Here is a 24,214-nt window from a genome sequence, read left to right as displayed (position 1 = left end):
CACACTCACACACACTCACGCACACTCACACACACTCACACGTACACTCACGCACACTCACACACACGCACACTCACACACACTCAGGCACACTCACACACACACTCACGCACACTCACGCACTCACACATAAACACAAAGATTCCCCCCACCCCGTATAGCCCGAACAGACTGTTGGGGCAAGTGCTGCCCCAACAGTCTGTGAAGGGACACGAGGGTGTGCGGTGGTCAGCACCACGCCCGGCCGCCTTTGTCTCCCTAGTGGCGGTGTTTAGACACTCATTTGAGGCTGAGTCGACCTAGGGGAGGCGCAGGACCGGTTCAGATATATCGTCACACACGCACGTACGAGTACATACAAAGACTGATCACCCGTATAGCCTACATGTAGACTGCTGTTGGGGGAGAGCACTCTTAGTGAACACAACATGTGTGTTGGCCAGAACACTCATGCACGTGTACGACAACAACGACGTTTACCACTGCGTTTTTGCCTGGATGGGTGCACACAAGTAGTTGTGCGCGCATAAACATGAACGCACGTGTGCACATACGTAGACATGCACACGTGCACGCAAGGGAACACACGAAGTCCCACAAACAAAAGACAAAGCTCCCCCGTGTAGCCTTAACAGACGTTTGGGACAAGTGCTGTTAGCGAGTAGCACCTTTGTAGGCCGGCACGGCACACGAGGGGGTGGGTGGCCAGCACCACGCCCGGCCGCCTTTGTGTCCCCACACAGACCTGTACCACACACCTAACATGTACACCCACACAGCCCAACAACCAAACACACCCACACCTATACACACACACAGCCCAACAACCAAACACACCCACACCTGTACACCCACACAGCCAAACAACCAAACACACTCACACCTGTACACCCACACAGCCCAACAACCAAACACACCCACACCTGTACACCCACACAGTCCAACAACCAAACACACCCACACCTGTACACCCACACAGCCCAACAACCAAACTCACCCACCCCTATACACACCCACATAGACCAACAACCAAACTCACCCACACCCATACACAAACACACCCACACAGCCCAACAACCAAACACACCCACACCTGTACACCCACACAGCCAAACATCCAAACACACTCACACCTATACATCCACACAGCCCAACAACCAAACACACCCACACCCATACACAAACACACCCACACAGCCCAACAACCAAACACACCCACACCTGTACACCCACACAGCACAACAACCAAACACACCCACACCCATACACAAACACACACACACAGCCCAACAACCAAACACACCCACACCTGTACACCCACCCAGCCCAACAACCAAACACACTCACACCTGTACACCCACACAGCCCAACAACCAAACACACCCACACCTGTACACCCACACAGCCCAACAACCAAACACACCCACACCCATACACAAACACACCCACACAGCCCAACAACCAAACTCACCCACACCTGTACACACACACACAGCCCAACAACCAAACACACGCACACCTCTACACCCACACAGTCCAACAACCAAACACACTCACACCTGTACACCCACACAGTCCAACAACAAAACTCACCCACACCTATACACACACACAGTCCAACAACCAAACTCACTCACACCTGTACACCCACACAGCCCAACAACCAAACTCACTCACACCTGTACACACCCACACAGCCCAACAACCAAACACACCCACACCTATACCCACACAGCCAAACAACCAAACACACCCACACCTGTACACACACACACAGCCCAACAACCAAACACACCCACACCTGTACACACACAGCCCAACAACCAAACACACCCACACCTGTACACACACAGCCCAACAACCAAACACACCCACACCTGTACACACACAGCCCAACAACCAAACACACCCACACCTGTACACACACACACAGCCCAACAACCAAACACACTCACACCTGTACACACACACAGCCCAACAACCAAACACACCCACACCTGTACACCCACACAGCCCAACAACCAAACTCACCCACACCTATACACAAACACAGCCCAACAACCAAACTCACCCACACCTATACACAAACACAGCCCAACAACCAAACACACCCACACCTGTACACAAACACACACACACACAGCCCAACAACCAAACACACCCACACCTGTACACACACACACAGCCCAACAACCAAACACACCCACACCTGTACACCCACACAGCCCAACAACCAAACACACTCACACCTATACACACACACAGCCCAACAACCAAACACACTCACACCTATACACACACACAGCCCAACAACCAAACACACTCACACCTATACACACACAGCCCAACAATCAAACACACCCACACCTATACACACACACAGCCAAACAACCAAACACACCCACACCTGTACACACACACAGCCCAACAACCAAACTCACCCACACCTCTACACCCACACAGCCCAACAACCAAACACACTCACACCTATACACACACACAGCCCAACAACCAAACACACCCACACCTGTACCCACACACAGCCCAACAACCAAACACACCCACACCTATACACCCACACAGCCCAACAACCAAACACACCCACACCTGTACACCCACACAGCCCAACAACCAAACTCACCCACACCTATACACACACAGCCAAACAACCAAACACACCCACACCTGTACACACACACAGCCCAACAACCAAACACACCCACACCTGTACACACACACAGCCCAACAACCAAACTCACCCACACCTGTACACCCACACAGCCCAACAACCAAACACACCCACACCTGTACCCACACAGCCCAACAACCAAACACACCCACACCTGTACACACACACAGCCAAACAACCAAACACACCCACACCTATACACACACACAGCCCAACAACCAAACACACCCACACCTGTACACACACACAGCCCAACAACCAAACACACCCACACCTGTACACCCACACAGCCCAACAACCAAACACACCCACACCTGTACCCACACAGCCCAACAACCAAACACACCCACACCTGTACACACACACAGCCCAACAACCAAACTCACCCACACCTGTACACCCACACAGCCCAACAACCAAACACACCCACACCTGTACCCACACAGCCCAACAACCAAACACACCCACACCTGTACACACACACACAGCCAAACAACCAAACACACCCACACCTATACACACACACAGCCCAACAACCAAACACACCCACACCTGTACCCACACAGCCCAACAACCAAACACACCCACACCTGTACCCACACAGCCCAACAACCAAACACACCCACACCTATACACACACACAGCCCAACAACCAAACACACCCACACCTGTACACACACCTATACACACACCTACACACACAAGCACGCATGTGGGTAACGGGTCGATCGCTTGCCACTGTTGTCGCTTGACACTGTTGTCGCTTGACACTGTTCTCGCTTGACACTGTTGTCGCTCAACGATTTCTCTGTTTAGTGACCGCAAGCTTCGCGCTGTCAAATTTAATTGCCCTGTTGTTGCGTTGATTTGAAGCTTTCGTGACTGCAGGAATTACTCTTTGTTTTTTTTCGGTAAAGTCACGTGACCTTACCGAAAAAACCAAAGAGCTGTTGTTGCGTTCTTTGGGTTAATAATACTGACGCTTGCCTGGTTTAGGCCAACCAAAGTTTGTTGATATTTTTTTTTGTCTCGACGGCTAATTGTGATCGATAACACACGGGCGCTAACCTCGCGTGTGTTTATTTAAGTCGTGCGATGCGCGGAATACAGGCACCGATGAAGCATACGTCCGTCCGGTTTTGGATGGGTTATTATTGGAGCCAAGTCAAACGCTGGCAACTTTGTTTCTTCCAAATAAGCGCACGCGGGTTGTCCAGATCGATAGATGGACTAACGCAGAGATAAACACTCGCACGTCGTCTCGTTAAGCGGTACGTTAGTGATGTTCGTCGCCATTCACTCTGAATCACGTCACTGATTTCCGTAGGCCACGTGGGATCTGAGTTTAACAAGAACACCGACATTTAAATGACGCACATGTGCACGTGAAATGCAAAGATCTCCACGCCAGAGCCTTGAGTAGGCTGTCGGGGCAAGTGATGTTAGCGAGCACTTATGAAGCCCGGAATGGCACGCGACGGGGTGGGTGGCCAGGACCCACGCCCGGCCGCCTTTGTCTCCCTAGCGGCGATGTTTACACACCACACCAGTTAATCATATGAGGCTGAGTCGATCTCGGGGAGGCTCAGACACACACATACACACATACGTACCACACAAAAACGCGTACGCACACAGCCTAACAACCAACAAACGCTATTTAAATGTGACCCAAAAAAAACCTTACATCAATCATTCCATAAAAATAGGGTTTCCCCATTTTTTCTGGCAACAAAACAGGTGTTAAGATGTTAAAACACCAAACTGAAACCTTTTACAAGGAATCATACCTGCATTAACCACAATACTTGTGGTCAGAATGCAAACAAAAAACATACATCAGAGAATAAAAAACCTATTCTCATATTTTGGTACTGGCAAAGTAGTCCAATGATGTATCAATCATTCCAATGCGTGGCACCTGAACTTTAACCACCGCTTCGACAGATCGACTATTGACGTCGTCGCGCTCAATGTCACCGGGGCAATGAGCGAGGATTATTAATCCGGCGGTGGCCGTAAGATAAGACGATCTTATTCTAAGCCAGACAAGCCCGAAAAATGTAACGGGATCGGCTGCTCGTATTTTATTTCTCCGCGTGCTTCCATTCCGTGCCTCTCCTCTGGCCACGTCATCTTGCCCTCGCGTCTTCGTTCCACCACATCTCGCCACCCATCTCGCATCCTCGGTCTTCCTCCGACTTCTTGCCTCTCTGCTCCGGGTGGCATCTGTTGCAACTAGCTGACCCCCCCCCCCCCCCCCCCCCCCATACTGGACATGTGTGAAAGAGAGCTTCAGAGCTCATCGGATTCCTCCTGCAGTCTAAATAAAGATTCTGATCTCCCATAGCCAGTCATCTTATTGCGTCTCCCATCACCCTTCTAAGTGCAGAAGACAGGGGGAGGGGTTCTTCTATGGTCCGTAGTGGTGCCCGTCTATAAATATTCCCGATGACCGCGACGATGTTTAAAATGGATTGGCCTGGCTGGGCGGCTCTACTTACTGCAGCTCTGACAGTGGGTGTCGCAATAACAACAACAAATTAAAGTGAGGAGGCCGCGTGGCATTATAAGGGGGCTTCACGTGCCGCTTCGGAGACACTTGAGCCACCATCGCTGAGATTTATGGGTTCAATCCAGGTTCCAGCCGCCCGTGGTCAAAGCATGTTTTCAAGTGCGTCTGCATGAAACAGAAAAAAAACCCGTCATTTTACATTACATTCGTTGCATAATTTCTGAATTTTGTAGCTCCGTGGATTACATATTTTGGCTTGATTGCTATGCGATGAATACTTTGAGCAGAACACGTAGAAATGTGGACCACCTCGCAAATAGAACATAATTGCATTGTTATTCTTCTTCTCTGTGGGGTGGAACGGTGGGCGCAGTGGTTAGGGATGAAATGTGGCCAAGCAACTCCCCCGATTGGAACGGCCTCAGGAGGCCTTCATCCAGCAGTGGATTGACAGAGGGCTGCAGAGTTAGTTTTAGTGCGTGTATATACACGTATAATTTGCGCAAATCTGGCAATTGCCTGATGATGCTGGTTGTAACATATATCAGCGAAACGCTGAAGCAATTTGTTAAACGCTGTGAGGTCGCTCTCCAACAACACTCCAGCGTGGGGCAGCTGAAGCAGTAACACGTTGGCCACGTTTGTTCATCACGTGACAACTTTATCAATTGGCTATGTCGGGTGGAGGAGGGTTTACGACACACATTTTACTGACGTGGCGATCTGAGCCCTAAAAAAATCCGTTATGATACACAATACTTCTGAGTACGTCTTGACACGTGAAACCTATTTACAGAGTTTGCATTAATATGCACGGATACAAATGCAGAAATATACACGGTATATACTGTAAATTCATGTGTGTGTACATGCAACCATGAAAGACAAAGATCCCCCGTACAGCCTTAAGATTGTTCGGACAAGTGCTGTTAGCGAGCACCTCTGAAAGCCGGTATCGGCACACGATGGGGTGGGTGGCCAGCTCCGCACCCGTCCGCCTTTGCCTTCCGAGTGGCGATGTTTACACACCGCTACACCAGGTACTCATTTTAGGCTGAGTCGACCTAGGGGAGGCCCAGGACCGGTTCCGATAATCGTCACCGAGGTCTTGACCATTGAGGGGGGAAACGAACTCGGGGATGCCGGGCTCGTAGCGCGACGCGCTCGTCGCTGACACCTCCGCTCAACGAACACGATGCGACGAAACGCACGTGTCACCCGTACGGTAAATGCAGGACGCGTACGAATGATGCTTTGTTCACGGCGAGGTGCGGAGGTCCCAACTGAGACAACCGTCTGCCTTCGTAAGGAAGACCGTGCCACCTTTCCAGGAGGGTTGCTCCGCTGTCAGCTCGACACGAGGCCGCTAACGATCGCCAAGCGCTCGGTGGCTTCGGGCTCCAGCGGATGAATCCACCTGCACCCGGACTGGGCGAGCCGGGGGGGGGGTGGGGGGGGGAGTTCGTACCTTCCGCGACCCGAATCTAGGAGCCACCGCAACCACTGCTGCTCACTGCGGTCGAGATTGATTTAAAAAATCGCCCTCACCATCTTCAAGATCTTAAAGATCCTCTGCCTAGCACTCTCCCCCTCATCTCACTCTGCTCCCCTCCACGCACTCTCCCACCTCTCACCTCACTCTACTCCCCTTCCACGCGCACTCCTATATTTTCCTCTCGTCCTACTCTTACTCTCCGCTCAAACAACCGAGGCTTTCTGTCAGACCCCCAAGTCGACCTTCGTTCAGCGGGAGGTCGCTTATCCTCCTCCGCCGGAATTTTCCCTTCCGTCCAGCCACCCTCGCCGTTGACTTCCTGCCCCTGCTCAAGTTCACGACCCTCCTTCTTTTCCTCTGCCCGCCATCTGCAAACTAAATACAACCACGTGTTTCTTCGGTTCGGCGGTCTCGCGCTTAGACATCGCGATGTGAATCCAAATCGCTTTGCTCGTGTTCAATCCAGGGAGCGGTGGTACAGCGGATAGCGCGCGATACTAAAAACCCGGACACCCGAGTTTGATTCCCGGGCCATGGCCAGCATCAGTGGCGAGTGACACTTGAACCGGTCCTGGGCCCCCGCCTTTACCAACCCACCGTGACCCAGTGCGATGAATCGTCCCCGCGTGCCTGTGCGTGTCTCTCAGGACGATGTAGCGAGCGCCGACGGAGAGAGTGGATCGCTGGTAGGGCTGGGCTCATCCGGATGGGTACGCGTCAAAAGTGGGGGGCAAAGCCCCCCTTCGCTCCTTCTGGCCGTGCATAGCCCAGGTGAGCCGTCATCGTCATCATCATCATCATCATCACGATCCATGAGCAGACATCCCGTAAGGTGTCCGCTGCACGTTTCGTCGCTCTTTGTTTCCGCTTTCCTCTGATGTCTTTTGCCAACATGCTCAAGTAATGGCCACATCTTTCTGGCACAAATCTCTTACGACGTCGTTGTCAAGCCTAGGCGAGTGCCCCCCCCTCCCCCCCATCTATCTCCAACTCATCTCCACCCCCACCCTGCTCCGCTTCGTCCCTCCTCTCCTTCCTCATCCGCCCACCCGGTGAATTTACGATTCCATTGCCGAGCTGCCTACGGCAACATCGCCCAGAATGCGCCTGGTCTCGTCGGTTCTTCAAAGATAAGCTAAGCAGGACGCTGAGCCTGGTCAGCACTCGGCTTGAAAGATTGCCGAGCTATGCCAGGTCTCGTTTGATTGGCCTCCGGGGTGGCCACGAGATGGCAGCAAGGCAATGGATTCTTGAATTCATTGTTGTGAACCTTTGAGTTGCTACCTCCTCGTACGTGTGTGTGTGTGTGTGTTTCCCCCTGGGTACTCCAGTGTCATTCCACACGAAACCAAAATGCTCAGTGTACAGAGCAGCGTGGTTGGCCATGAGCCCTGGTGCACGGAATGAAGTGAGGCTGCTCCCCACACTCTCTGTCCACGCCTGGGCCTTTCTGTACCATGGGCCCTGGGGGCAGTTGCACCGCCTACACACTCAATTTAGCTACGCCACTGCAAGCACTCATCAATGGAATTGGGCAGTGATTGATGAATCTCGATGGATCTCGAGTGAAATTCCATGTATCTAAAGACCGCATTCATTCGATCATTCGCATCTTTTATTTGTAATTGGGTTAGGGCCCATTGGGACTAAACATTCCTATTCAAGAGAAACCCGAGGGTTAAACAAGTGCAGCCTTATATTATAAAATAAAAGCAGAAAGAAAAAAGACTTCAGAGTAACAGGAAATGGAGGAACACACAAAAAAATCACGTGACTCAAATTTCAACGATTAAATACGAACATACTTTGCGTAAGTATTTAAAAAAAATATTTTTACAACACTTAGATTCCGAGCATCCAAGTAATTAACGCAGTTGATTTTAAATGGATGAAGAGCGCAGTTCGCAAACAATATATAACTAACTGCCCTTAGTCTACCCACCGCCTGCTTGAAGGCCACCCGCACACGGTGTGAATAATGGGGGTTGTTGGACCGTACCTCAGCGTGCGGCCTCAGTGCGGATTTGTGAAGGACGGCGGTGTACCCAGGACTCGTTCAGATGTATCGCTCTCTAGTGGTGTGAGCCGCGGCTGGGAATTGAACTCAGTTCGCCGGGTTCGTAGCGCAGTGTGCTGCTAACCACTCCACCAAATCACGCGTACGTACCCGCGCGAGCGTCATCAGAGGTGAGAGCCCATTAAGGCAAAATGTACGTTGAACTTCTTTCGCCACCGTTCGTAGCCAACTGTGCTCAATCGGAGGCGCAAAAGTCTCTCTTTGAAGGGCAACATGAGGTTGGTGCAAGGCATGCGCGGGTACAAAAACAGTATCATGGTGAAGAATATGAGCGCCGCAGTCACAAACATCGACAAAGATGAGATGAAAAACAAACTCAAGAAAATAATTGAAAATAATTCGTATGAGGACAACCTGGTAAAGCATTGCTTCTATACATACGTGCATATCTCCTTGGGTCTAGAATAGCGGCTCGGGTGTATGGAAACTCTGACATGTCTGTTATATAAAGACAAAGATCCACTCTTCATTCTATTAAGGCGAATACAGCGAGCACCCATTAAGACAAGCAGAGCTGACAAGGGAGTGGTGTGACCAGCATCACGGCCAGCCACAGGAATCACCAGATTTCGTAGTGCATTGTGCTAACCGTTGCGCCACTACTCCCCCCCCCCCCCCCACACACACAGTGTGCACGTATACACTAAAGCAGTTGCTGCAGTGTGTAGCTATGCCACAGAGGAATGTTCATCTTGACCTCTGCAGGAAATTATAATGAAATTGCTAACATTTGGCCGCTTTAAATAGCAATGTCTAGCGGCTGTGCGCGAGTGGTGGCGGGCAGTTGTGGGAACGAATACTTGAAAGCTGGACCGCATATTTGTCAAAATATACACCTCAATGGGCCACTTCACCAGGGCGGGTGGCAGGGCGAGTGGCAGGGCGGGTGGCAGGGCGGGTGGCAGGGCGGGCGAGAGGGCGGGCGGCAGGAAGCGCAGCAGGGTGGTGCAGTGCCTCACCGCAAGATGAGCCTGGGTTCAACTCCCGACTCGAGCGCTTATCTGCCAGGAGTTTGTATGTTCTCCTCCTGTTCAGCTTGGGTTTTTTTTACTTCTTCTGGATTCTCCACCGGCCTCCCATAGCGAGTAAGAACACTAACCATACAAACATCCAAGTGCTGAAACAAATGACCTGCAAAATACTCAATGGAGATTGCACAGAGCGGCAACATCAAGCCCGACTGAAAAATAGTTTTAAGGCTCAGTGAAGCTTTCCTGGGTAAACACGCATAGTAATAATAATATGTTTGAACAACCTCACAAATAAAATAGGTCGCATCCAAGTAGTGGTTTTGAGTAAGTTATGGAAATTCCACATTACCTATGGCAAGGACGAGTCTCTCCGAAGAAGAACGTCTGATGCGCTGTGCTGACCCGCCATGTCGTTTTCGCTTTAACGTGAACATCGGATGATGATGAAGGTGATGATGATTGCATTGCACAGATGAGGGTTATATTTTGTAACAACGTGATAAAAAAGATCATTATTCTTCTTAATATTACATGTAGTAGATGATTATTACATTTCATCGATGCTGATGATATATATGCCGGTGATATTGCTGCTGCTGATGATGGTGGTGATGATGATAATTAGTTAATGATATTTAACAAGTCGTTATGATGATTACCTTTAATAGATTATGTTGATACTGGTAATGACATTCATAAGGTATTATGGTAATGATTGCATGTAATACAATGAAGATGATGGTGATAACATTTCAAAGACGACGATAATGATTTATGATGATGACAAGTAGACCCAATTAATATTTAATTCAAACTTCTATTCCAACAATCGGAATGCCTTATCCCTAACCACCGTCTGAGCGTTATTCCCACCACACTGCAATTAATCCACAATTTGTGGTTATCTTCAAAATGCGATCGCATCTCAAGATGATGTACAGAAACAAAGTGGGCATATTTATTTTGTAGAGAGAGTGAGAGGCAGTCAGTGATGGGCAGACGAAGAAAAAAAAAGGTCTTGAGCCTGCAAATGAATATGAGCAGTGAGTTGACTGGGGGAAGGCACGAACATGAGCAATTAAAATTATATAGGAAAAACAAACACCAATTGTGATCGTTTAGGCACGGGTGGCTTTACTTAAAAGCTGCCGCAGTATTGTGCGCAATCCGAGCAATCACGTTGCTTCTCCCTCCCCCATTAAACTATTTCAGGTCATTGACCTTGGTAGACATCCCCGGGGTGCCCCAGGAGCCGTAAATTCTGCAAGAAAGTGGCTGTGCAGATGACTGAGAAATATTTTAAAATAAATACACATTTATGAAATCTCCTTTTGCTTTCGGTGATTCCTAAGCAATGCATAATATATGCCTGATAAGTAAACGATGTCATTGTGTGATTTATTTCTTATGCCGAGTGTAACATGGGATCACTGATATTTGTTAACCGACTGATCTGTTTTAAGTCTGTTCGGGGTTTAGAGTCGGGGAGAGAGAGAGAGAGACGAGAATTTACAGTTGGGAAGTGTTGATTGAGCAATGTCCATTCTTTAGCTCGCGATACGTTCGTCTGTGTGCAGCAACACTGACTGGTCTACAGTGAGGGAAAAAAAAGTATTTGATCCCCTGCTGATTTTGTACGTTTGCCCACTGACAAAGAAACGATCAGTCTATAATTTTAATGGTAGGTTTATTTGAACAGTGAGAGACAGAATAACAACAACAAAATCCAGAAAAACGCATGTCAAAAATGTTATAAATTGATTTGCATTGTAATGATGGATATAAGTATTTTACCTCTCTGCAAAACATGACATAGTACTTGGTGGCAAAACCCTTGTTGGCAATCACAGAGGTCAGACGTTTCTTGTAGTTGGCCACCAGATTTGCACACATCTCAGGAGGGATTTTGCCCCACTCCTCTTTGCAGATCTTCTCCAAGTCATTAAGGTTTCGAGGCTGACGTTTGGCAACTCGAACCTTCAGCTCCCTCCACAGATTTTCTATGGGATTAAGGTCTGGAGACTGGCTAGGCCACTCCAGGACCTTAATGTGCTTCTTCTTGAGCCACTCCTTTGTTGCCTTGGCCGTGTGTTTTGGGTCATTGTTATGCTGGAATACCTATCCACGACCCATTTTCAATGCCCTGGCTGAGGGAAGGAGGTTTTCACCCAAGATTTGACGGTCCATGACCCCGTCCATCGTCCCTTTGATGCGGTGAAGTTGTTCTGTCCCCTTAGCAGAAAAAACACCCCCAAAGCATAATGTTTCCACCTCCATGTTTGACGGTGGGGATGGTGTTCTTGGGGTCATAGGCAACATTCCTCCTTCACGACGTTTCGGCCACAACACAAGCGGCCTTCATCAGGTGAAGGGACCAGCCTGTCTCGAAGACTGCGCTGGAGTGAAAAAAAAACATTCCTCCTCCTCCAAACACGGCGAGTTGAGTTGATGCCAAAGAGCTCCATTTTGGTCTCATCTGACCACAACACTTTCACCCACTTGTCCTCTTAATCATTCAGATGTTCATTGGCAAACTTCTGACGGGCATGTATATGTGCTTTCTTGAGCAGGGGGACCTTGCGGGCGCTGCAGGATTTCAGTCCTTCACGGCGTAGTGTGTTACCAATTGTTTTCTTGGTGACTCTGGTCCCAGCTGCCTTGAGATCATTGACAAGTACCTCCCGTGTAGTTCTGGGCTGATTCCTCACCGTTCTCATCAGGGGCGGAGCCAGAGTGTGATAGGGTAGACAATTGTCACCCCCGAAAACAAATAAAAAAAATCGAAAATCTGAAACATTCTGCGTATAAGTGTACGACACTCGATCTGGCGGACTCCGTGCAACTGCATTGTCAGAGTGTGTCGCCAAACCGATGGCGTCTAGTTCAACAGCCTGACTCTCTAATCATTCTTGAAATTAACATTTGTTGAATGTCACCCCGGGCTGAAAATCCTGGCTCCTCCCCTGGTTCTCATGACCATTGCAACTCCACGAGGTGAGATCTTGCATGGAGCCCCAGGCCGAGGGAGATTGACAGATCTGTTGTGTTTCTTCCATTTGCGAATAATCGCACCAACTAAATTTTGATTTAAAGCTTTCGTGACTGCAGTGATTCATATTCTTGGTTCTTTCGGTAAAGTCACGTTGAAGGAAAACAATATATATATGTTTTATTATTTTATTGTTTCCCTTCAACGTGACTTTACCGAAAGAACCAAGAATATGAATCACACCAACTGTTGTCACCTTCTCACCAAGCTGCTTGGCAATGGTCTTGTAGCCCATTCCAGCCTTGTGTAGGTCTACAATCTTGTCCCTGACATCCTTGGAGAGCTCTTTGGTCTTGGCCATGGTGGAGAGTTTGGAATCTTATTGATTGATTGCTTCTGTGGACAGGTGTCTCTTATACGGGTAACAAGCTGAGATTAGGAACACTTCCTTTAAGAGTGTGCTCCTAATCTCAGCTCGTTACCTGTATAAAAGACACCTGGGAGCCAGAAATCTCTGATTGAGAGGGGGTCAAATACTTATTTCCCTCATTAAAATGCAAATCAATTTATAACATTTTTGACATGCGTTTTTCTGGATTTTGTTGTTGTTATTCTGTCTCTCACTGTTCAAATACTTTTTTCCCTCACTGTATGTTGTATCCAATGTATTCATGTGGCACCCTGCAGTCACTAGTGGCCACTAGGTTGATCACAACGCGAAAAGGTTAACGAATAGACGGTTACCTGTTTCCCCATCGAATCGCAGCCCCGATTCGTGACCATTCATCGAATCGCTAGAGATATTCGACTGATCGTTACACCGTTAATTTGGAGTCAAATTAAACCAATGATGAGCTGCCAATTTCAACTGTTGTATGCAGCTCTGGTGAACGTGTAAACGCGGAACCTCTGAGATTAATGAGTCCCCATGAATAGTCCAGGTGCGATTATTGTCGGTCTTTTTTTTTTCCTGGCACGAGGAAACTCCAAAATATACCCAGACAGACTTTAGGCGACCACCAGAAAGTCGGGGTTGAACCACCCCGTCCTTTTTTTGTCTCTTTCGCCGTTGTGGGGTTTTATTTTAAACCCCCGGACAGGGTTGTCCACGTCTCGTGGCCGAGCGGAGCAAATCGTCCGTGATCTCCGGCGGCACTTATCACGAGACGCTAACGGGAAGCGGTGCCCCGTGTAAACACTGCGGTCTGTCACGAGCGGCTCGACGCAAATGTAGAGCCATCTTATAAATAGATTTGCATCTGCCTTGCTCGTGAGGGCCAGCGTTGGCTCCGGCTCACGCCCAACGTACTCCTGCCCCCCCCCCCCCCCACGTCTCTATCTCTTGTCCACTGCTCTCACTCCCAAGCTTCCCAGCCTCCCAGCCGCAACGCACACCAACACACTCACCCAGCCACCCACCAACTCACACATGAACGCAGCCACCCACCAACTCACACACTCACCCATACACCCTGCCATCATCCATCCACCGAACCACCCATCCAACAACCCAACCGTTTCCCCACACATCCAAAAACTCACCCATCTAAGCACACACCCAACTACTCACCCATCTAACCACCCAACAACCCACACAACCACAACCCCACTTAGCCACCCACCCACCAAACTAACCATCGACCCACTCAATTATCCACCCACCAAACCATCCAACAACCCACACAACCACAACCCCACTTAGCCACCCACCCAACTAACCATCGACCCACTCAACTATCCATCCAACCACCCACGCGCCCCACACCCAACCCACCCGCACGCAGTCACGGCCAGCCACCAAAATAGCCTGAACGTAAGAAGGTCACTGTGTGCGTTCGGAGGCCCGTGTTTACCCTCGTTATGTTGATTATGGGAGCCCGTTTGGAAAGCCCAAGAACCATTGAACAAAAAAAAGGGGGGGGTGAAGTGTGTTGCATAGCTAAAGCCATGTGGCTTAGCGTGCGTGGCCATTCCTAGCGTGTTATCCTCTCCGTGTGAATTATATAGCAGCCAATCGGCATTCGTTGTCCCATTAAAGGGCGTTGCCTGCTTGGTTTTCATGCTGGCTTTCGAGCTCGCTGTTTAAAGGCAGCGAACTCGTACCCTTAATTTGGCACGATCGCTTCCTTTTCCAATCGGCGTACCCAGCGGTTTATCTCTGGGTCGCTGTCTCAACTCTTACTTGCTGGGCGTCACGGTGGAAAAATGTTACGTCCCTCGCCTGGTACACAGGAGGTCGTGGGTTCGATCCCGATCCCTGACGCCTGCTGCTGTATATTTGGAGTTTGCGTGTCTCTTTCCCCGTGATCGCGTGGATTTTTCTCCGGGTCCTCCAATTTTTCCGCCCACATTTAGAAACGTGTGTTTAGAGTATTTGTCTGCGATCTATTTCCACGTGATAAGCCACTTCATTGAGCAATGATTTGTGGGCTCAGTGCGCCTTACCTGACGAAATAAAAAAAACAGTGTAGTTTTTAGTTCAGTTTAACACGGCCACGTGACTCGGCTCAGCGCTTGAGTTGAGCGAGTGGCTCGCATTCGGAAGCTTGCGAATTACAATCCTGGCTGGGGGTTAACTCAGCCCATCATCCCTCAGAGGCCGATAAAACGAGTATCACTGTGCGGGGAAGTCAACGGTGGTTATCCTATGGATAGACTCGCCCTCGCCACTAGGAACGTGGAATCTTCCATCACTGGCTCAAGGTTGCAAGCAGTAGATGAGCATCCTCTCAATTCTGATTTGACTTAAACGTTTAATATCCAAGTGCTTTTGGGACAGTGAAACGAATGATGATGATGATGATAATAAGCAACTCAACAATGTGCCTAACGAAGAGAATTGCTCAATGTAAGCCTCGCTTACGCGTGCACTCGTTTAACCCGCCACGGTTATTAATGTTCGCGGCAGTGGAGTGACAACGAGCTGTAAATTATTATCGCGTTATTGATCGACACCGGGAATGCGCAGAACCCCGCCTGCCCTGTGAGCTGGGCACCGCAGAGTGGAGTTTCCCGCTCCCTTTGCACAACTCCGGTCAAGGAACAATCGCCTGGTCACAGGCGACAATTTGGCTCGACTCGTTGGGCACCACGCGGGGGAGCGGTGGCGCAGCGGTTAGCGGACTGCGTTTTGAACCCGCCTGTCACCCCGAGTTCTCGATTCCCGGTCATGTCAGTGGTGTGTGACTGCTGAAGTAGGTCAGGGACTCCCCCCATTTACCAACCTGCCCTTAACCGACATGACCGGCACGGCATTAGATGGCCTTCATTGAGCAATGGATAACAAATGGTTGTAAAAGAACGATGGAACAGCGCGTGTGATTCTTCACTCAAGCAAATCTAGTAATTCTTGTGATTCGTGGGTCTTCTTTGATACAGGAGTCGCTGTATAAAGCTCATACCACACGCTCGTTGTTTCAAACACAGGCCTCAACCCTTACAAAAAAACGAAAAACTTTAGTTTCAATGAGACTTCATTATTTGGTGAAACTGCGTTCGCAGGTCGTGCACAAGCACAAAGAACAAAATAGGTTCAACACATTCATCGATAACATGGAGGTCTTAAAAAAAGAGAGAGAAAGTGTGTAATAGGGCAACGTTTTGGGCAGTGGGACTTCTTTACAGCGCATACAAAGGGGCAAGATGTGAGAATCGTTATTCATCCTGGAGAAATCCGATGAGCTATGAAGCTCTTTTTCACAAATGTCCAGCAGAGAGTCTCAATTGGCATTTACCGGATTGTAAATAAATCGCCTGCTGGTTATCAATAAGTCACAACGTGGATTCTCACTCAGTGGAGCCTGGTGTGAGAGCACTCCGTGCCACGTATTCACGTGGCACGGAGTGATTATACGCACAGGACAACCAACAACCGCCGTTGACTTCCCCACGAGGTAGAAGTCTTTTTTTCTTTATCAACCGCAGGGAAACTACGTGGGGCCCGAGTCCACACGTGAGCGGGATTTGAACTCTCAAGCTCGTAGTGGCACGTCACCCAGGGGGTATCTCTCGCTCCTGGGAGGGCGGCGTTGCTCCCCCCCCCCCCCCCCCCACCTTTTGCGCTCCACCACCGTCACCGCACGGAGGGTTCGCCCCAGTGTCAGGATGCCGATGGGACAGCCAAATTCACACCCCCCTCCCCCTTCCCCGCCAGGACCCCAAAATAGGGCCTCGCCGAAAGCATGGCTCACGTAAATAGTAGCGCGGGAGGATTTTGATGCTCACGTCGGCTCCAACTCAAGGTTCAAAAGTTGTCCGCGCATCAGCTCTGCGTGTCCGCCGTCCGCAGAGAAACTCTCGCGATTCCGACGACGGGGAACCACACCGCGGTCATGAGGCCGCGGTGCCGTTGGGAAGGCGGGTTATCGCGGCGACCCGCGTGTCACGCAGACGGACGGCGAGAGCCGATGAGATACGAAGCTTTCGAGCATCGTTGGAGGGGGTGGGGGGAGAAACCCCACATACTAAAATTACACTTTTTTTTAGATCTTTTACAAAAGCGATCTGGCCACAAGTGATCACTCAACGAAGCGGCTTATCAGGTGGAAATGTATAGCAGCCAAATGCTCTAAACGCGTGATGCTGATTCTAAATGTGGAGGAAAAAACCGGAGGACCCAGAGAAAAATCCACGCGACCACGGGGAGAGAGAGAGACGCGCAATCTCGAAATATACAGCAGCAGGCGTCAGGGTGGGGATCGAACCCACGACCTCCTCCATACCAGGCGAGGTAGTTAACATCTCGACATCGGCGTCCGTTCGCAATGCGTGGTCGCTCGGGAGGTGTGGAGAGGCGTCGCTCGGCACAGCGACGCGTTCACGTTCACACGCTCGGCGGGCGGTTTCACCACCTGGACACTATTGGTTACTTGACGCCTCGTTTAATGCATAGATAGATGAAATGTGTTTTTAGCTTTAGCTGGCCTAACCGGGCGGGGTGGTGGAAGAGGGGAGGCTACCCGGACGGGTTAATGGGGTGGCACAAAGAGTTCAGCTGCCAATGGGGAGACCTTGAAGCCAGTTGGTGGGGGACTGTTAAGAGCAGACCTTGAAGGACAGGTGTCAAACTTACGACAGCTACAGGATCAAGCGCATGGAAGGGATAGCAGGTTCGGTGGCATCAAGGGAATTGGCAATGATGACCTATTGACCTTAACCTTAATCCATTGTTGTATGGAGGCTCCCACACGCCAGGTTAATATTGGTGGTTGGTTCACCGTACTTTAACCACGCTGGTCTTGGCAGGTTTGTAGAAGTTGGATGGAGGAGGGAAACGCAATACCGGTGCATAGATCACGCGACCTTAACTGGATGCGGTGCTCGATTTCACCCGGTTCTGCCTTGGTTGGCGGCCCAGGAAAAAATATGTTGTACCAGCACATCACAAACTTCTTGCTGTGGCTCTGGCTACTAATAGTCACGTACCACCTACTCCAGTCTGCCAACGACATGGAAAACATCCAGTGAAAATGTAAACCCTACCTGGATGGATTGTAATCTAAACTATACTCAACTATTTTTTTTATTTTACCGGAGGCCCACTGAGCTTTACAGCTGTTTTTTCTGAAAGGAGCTGGTTTATTACGTGGAAATTTACAGCAGCCAAATACTCTAAATGCATGTTTCTAAATGTGGAGGGGGAAGAAAAACGGAGGACCCGGACAAAAATGCACGCGACCACGAGAAGACGTGCAAACTCCAAAATATACAGCAGCAGGCGTCAGGGTCAGGATCGAACCCACGACCTCCTGTACACCAGGCGAGGTAGTTAACATCTTCTAGCCACCGTGATGATGATGAGAGAGAGAGACACGCACACTCCAAATATACAGCAGCAGGCGTCAGGCTCAGGATCGAACCCACGACCTCATGTACACCAGGCGAGGTATTTAACGTCTCACCACCGTGGCACCATGCCATTCACTTGGTGAATGTTTGCCGGGCATACTAATATAATGAGCCAAGAATGTATGTGTGTAACACACGTGACGTCACTCCACGTCGACCAGCCCCTCTCATTAATAATGATGAACAGGTGGGGTCCTCCACATGACCCCCCCCCCCCCTCATTAGGTCGAGCGGAAATATATTTTTTCGCAAATTCGCCTTACGTTTGACGTTTCTTCTTGAAAGTGATTCAAATAAATAATTATATGCAGCAACAAAGTCGATTTGGTGTCTTTATATATTTCTTCAGCACTTGAAACAAAAAGTAAGTCTAATTTATGCTTCGAACTTATCATAAAATAGACATTTCTCGGTGATTTTCCAGATATTGTATCAAATTCAAATGTCTTTCAACCCCAGCGACTGAAAGCAGAAGAGAATAAAGTATCAGAGCAGTGAATTTGAACAAATTGAAGGTCAGTTTATATACAGTGCTACAGTGACATGAAGTGAGGTATATTCTTGGTTCTTTCGCTAAAGTCACGGAAAGGGAAACAATAAAATATTTTTATTATTATTTTATTGTTTCCCTTCTACGTGACTTTACCGAAAGAACCAAGAATATGAATCCCTGCAGTCACGAAAGCTTTAAATCAAAATGAAGTGTGGTCTTTTATGACGTAGTTTTGTGCTAGATTCACTGCCATAAAATGTACACAAGATACAATTATTCTCTGCTCAATTTTTTTCGTAAACATTACAGCTTCCGTCCAAGGACGGCCGAACAAGCTAGTCTCGTGCAGTTGCCGACATGGAGGGTAAAGGCGCAGCCCCGCAAATGCCTTGCTCGTTCCACTGCTTGCGAAAGAGCCTCCACTCGAGAGAGCTCACAAAGGAGCCCCCTCCAGACGCTGCCCGAAAAAAACCATGAGAATACCCAGAGTTTACCCCCACGACATGCAAGCTGCCGACGGGCTAACCGTGTTGAACCCACGTACTGTTCAGCAGGTTGCTAGACGGAGCAGGGGGGATTGAAGGCAGATAGATGCCTGTGGTTTAAAACTGCTGCGCCAGGAGATCAAGTCGAAGCGGCGATCTTTGGAGTTCGAGTCCCCGCGCGCTGACCCTGGAAAATCAAGTATCGGGATCCCCGCCTCCTCGTGAATCTGGCTGTCCCATCGGCAGCGTTCACGCGAGGTGGACATTGTGGATGAGTCATCCACCACCTGCGTAGTTACCACAGGAAGAGTTATATTCATATATGTGAAGAAGAAATGTGGGGGGCGGGTTGGCGGTGTATATATAAACAAAACAATCCATGTTGACAACGAAAGCAAACAGGAATAATGTGACGATAATTCACCATAGATTGGACAGTGTGACAGTGGATGGACTGCTCGAGGGTAAATGAGATGCGATTATAATTGGTACGGCGTTACGTAATGCGAAGCAACAAAAGGCGAGACGGTGGTGGAGGGGTTTCTCTCTCTCTTTCTTCCGTTGTGATGAGTGGTTGTGTGTGTTTTTTTGTTCTCGTGGTTTTTCTGCTCGGATGTCAATGAATGTTCATGAACGTCCGTGGCATGAATGGACGAGATGCAGGGACAGCGCGCGCGCGCGCGCGTGTGCGCGTGTCCAACTTGGCGTAACTTGTCAACAAAATCACGGATCGGCTGCGCTACGTGTTGCTGTGTCCTGCGCGTTCTCAGCTACTGGGTGATGCGTGCGCCTGCACGCGTGGTGTGTGTGTGTGTCTCATTTTGTAGATGACAAAATGAGAAAACCATTCATCTCTATTCATCCATTATCTCAGGATCCGGTATCCCCGCTGCTGTGAAAGTCATCGACTCGCGAGGATTGGCATTCACCCGTTTCGCACGTGTACATTTACACAGCCCTGTTGTTGTCACTCTTGTTTGGCCATACTTCACCGCGCTGGATGGTGTCGGTTGGTGAAGGCAACATCAGCAGCGTGGCAAAATCCATTGTTGTTATGTACTTCTGTGCTCCCGTGTCTATGTCTGTGTTGACAGCTTTTACCAACTTGTACTGAGCAGCAGGCCCGTCCATCCATAGGGGGGTGGGAGGCCTGGGGCAAATCCCACAGTGTGCTCCCCCCCCCCCCGACGCCTTTAAACTAAACCGGGACTATTAATCTCACACCGTGACGTCGAAGCACGGGGCCTCCCGAAGCGCGGGGCCTCCCGAAGCGCGGGGCCCGGGCGGTGGCTCTGATCCACCGCTACCCTCGGGACGGCTCTGCACAGCGTGGTGTGGAGGCTCTGATCCCGCGGTGAATAGACAAGAGGCCTGTGTACATGTACTGCACGTTGTGGAGACACGGTCTCACCGTTGTCCAGGGCGCCACGGTGGCCAGATGTAAACCACCTCGCCTGGTATTCAGGAGGTCGTAGGTTCGATCTCAACCCTGATCACTCCTGTATATTTGGAGTTTGCGTGTCTCTCTCTCCCCGCGGTCGCGTGGATTTTTCTCCGGGTCCTCCGGTGTTTCCCTCCACATTTAGAATCAACAACGCGCGTTTTAGAGTATTTGACTGCTATATAAACATTTCCACGCGATAAGCCACCTTCGTTGAGCTATAATTTGCAATGGCCAGGTCGCTTCTGACAAAAAGCGAATAGCTCGGTGGGCCTTACCCTGGTGAAATAAAAAAAATTAGTTTAGTTTAGTCGAGTCCACGATTCTCGCGTCACGCATCCCCTTCCCCTCCCTGCCCGTGACGGGGCTCGCCGCCGCTGTCCGGTGCGTTGTCCGGGCAGGCGATGTTGCGGGCTCAGCGGACGCGGTTTTGCCGATCGTGGTGGCTCTGGCGTTGGTCGGCGCCCTGCTGTCGGCCTGCGTCTTCCTGCGACTCCGGCGTGCCAAACACCCCAGGTGAGGACGAGGGCCGGGATGAGACGCGTGCTCGGCACGCCGTTGTCAATCCACTGCTGGATGGACATGAGCCTCCCCAAGTTCTTTCAGGCAGTGGGAGTTATCCGGCTGGAATTTTGCCGTGGCCTGTCAGTGTGCAGGTTCATGAAGGCGGGGTACGTGCAGCATATGCAGGGTGCTTCAAAACAAATGTTAACACTTACATGGGAATATCGTTTTTAATGGGAAAAGATCGGATAATAATACATTGTAACGTGATAACAAATGTATGTTAATAGCTTCAAAAAGTCAAAGAGTCTCCGACTGTTCGCCATCGTTGGCAACACGTGGCATGGAATCTTCTCCTGGTGACCTCCAAAGCCCGGAGGCGGCAGCACATGTTACGTGGTATTGTTGCAAATTCTTAGAAGTGTTAAAAATAATGTTGAAGCACCCTGTATATATTGCAATACGTCGATTTACGTCTTTCCCCTTGTACGTCGTTTCGCAAGTAAGTAAGTTAGCGTCGTCTCAACCCCACACACAATTACGCCGCTGACGGCATCGTTCGCTCCTTTCTCGTTATCCCGTCGCCTCCACCATCAGCTACCGCTGTAAGTCGCTCTGATTGACGTCGTTTCGATATCCGTCGTCGTCGCACCTTTCAGGAACGCATCCCCGACGTAAACCGGGGTGTTGCTGGATCAGCAAAAAACAGAGAATGGTTTGTGATGATATCAATGACGGTCCGATTAAAGATGATTCATTGTAGAGTTAAAAGATTTGAGTAGTATTGATAAAATCATCCGGATAGTTGCCACTGCATTTAGCCATGGCTGGGAATCGAACTCGCGTTGCACTTTAGGCGAGACCAATATTCCAAATGCTGCGCTCTACACCCCCGGTGATTCGCGTGCTTAGCGCGAGCAATATTTATCATAAATATACCATTACAAATGATACTTAGGTAAGAACTCAGTTGCCGCATTAATACAAATATATTTAATCTGAAATTGCATTTGTATGTAAATCACAGTTATTATTATAATTGCTTCGTGAAAACCGATTAGATTCGCGATGTAAAAAAACATATCATGAATATTATTCAACTCCCTCCATTTTATTGATGATAAGCTGTGCTGTGTTTGTATTACGTGATGTGTTTATTAAATACAGTACTGACCTTTTTTATGCTTGTCACCGTGTCTGGCTATCTTTCCGCCTGTATCTCTCGGTGTTCCTCTCTGTCTGTCCGTCCATCTGCCCGTTGTGCCACCAAGTACATTAATACTCCCCCCCCCCCCACCATCTTTTTCCAGGGGCTATGGCTCTGGCTCAGCAGTGACCTTATCTGTGGCCAACGGAGACGGAAAGCTACCCTTTACAAAGTGGGTGATGCCTCGTTTTTGGCGCTGTTATGCAATTTGCGTGATGACACCGCGAGCGGCGATCGATTGGTAAAGATGCGCTGTGAAGATGCGCTTAAAACAAATGCGGTGATGAGCAAAAAAAAAAAAGCCAAGTAAAAATTAAACTGATCGAATTGTGGTTGATGTGTTTTGCTTGTTTGTTTTACTCTCCCGGTCCCACACGTCCACAGCGGCGGTGACTCGGCCCAGGGACAGAGCGTACGCCGCTCGTTGCAGGGGTTTCACGGTTAGAACTCCATTGGCCGCGCTGGCTATTACCGCAGTGTGTAGTTACCGTGGTAATGCTGCGCACCGTCCACTTCAAATTGGACGTTAAAGATCCCCCCACCCCGCCCCGCCCACCGTGACAGAGTTCGCAAGAGCAGGCCATTGCGTGCCTGCGTCAGGGGTCCAAGTTAGACATGTTCCCCCGCAAAGTTCGACAAAATCAACTTGAACGACAATCTCTCCGAGAAATAGTTTACCACGTAGGCTTTCGCGACCAATATAATTCATAATAAAGGTTTTTGGGTTAGATCGCGTTATTTATAAATGTGTCGTAACCCTCCACCACCCGACACGGCCAATCAGCAAAAAAAGTGTCACGTTGACAAAAGACAATTTTATTCACTATTTTAGCCCACCGGTGTGTTGAAGAGTGAATCCACAACATTTACAGTTTGAGTACGACGTTTCGCTGGTAAATACATCCAGAATCATCGGGCAATTCGCCAGAATGGTAAAGCCCTCGCTTGCTCCCGGTTTTATATAGAGCAGCAGTGTGACGTCATCCTTTAACTCATTTCAGGTGCAGTGATTAGAGGCGGAGGGGGGGTATTGTAATTATATAATCGATTAGTAGTCAGTCGATGGTTATGATTAGTAATGAGTTGTAGATTAGTAATTAGTTGTAATGTGTTAGTGATTATATGCTATGTTAGTAATCCGTTAATTAGTATGTGTTTCCCCTATAAGGAATTGTAATGTGCATTCATATTCCTAGCTCCCTGGGCAATACTTTAGAAAGCAAAGCGCAACGCAAAACAAAACGGCTCTTCTCTCGTAGACGCACACCTTGGCTGCGTGCTCTGGGCTGTCCAACACGAGTGTGATCCTCCGTTAATGACAAAATATAATTGACATTTACTCTCTCGGCAAACACGGAACGTCGGGACAACGTTGCACGTTTACTGTGAGGAGTGTTTAGCATATCCCGTCCGAGTGACATTGTTGCGGTGTGACTGCTGTTGGAACTTGATCTATGTCTACGTAATGGGCAGCGGAGGGCGGTGCGGAAAAATGCATTGT

The 24,214-nt window shown here is 49.4% G+C and overlaps 1 protein-coding gene across 1 annotated transcript in view; it reads left to right on the top strand.

Moving 5' to 3' along the window:
- PTPRO (protein tyrosine phosphatase receptor type O) overlaps positions 1–24,214 on the top strand; it is a 45,387-nt gene that overhangs the window by 676 nt on the left and 20,497 nt on the right. Inside the window, exons 2-4 of the mRNA XM_032960081.2 lie at positions 7,347–7,470; positions 21,404–21,518; positions 22,817–22,885. Coding sequence (XP_032815972.2) covers positions 7,347–7,470; positions 21,404–21,518; positions 22,817–22,885 — 308 coding nt within the window. The remainder of the gene's footprint in view (positions 1–7,346; positions 7,471–21,403; positions 21,519–22,816; positions 22,886–24,214) is intronic.

This window comes from Petromyzon marinus, chromosome 24, assembly GCF_048934315.1.
Source record: "Petromyzon marinus isolate PM22_M1 ecotype Great Lakes invasive population chromosome 24, UKy_Petmar_22M1.pri1.0, whole genome shotgun sequence".
NCBI lineage: Eukaryota > Metazoa > Chordata > Hyperoartia > Petromyzontiformes > Petromyzontidae > Petromyzon > Petromyzon marinus.
Note: the sequence above shows the minus strand (reverse complement) of the source record. Positions and strands in the feature narration are given on the sequence as shown.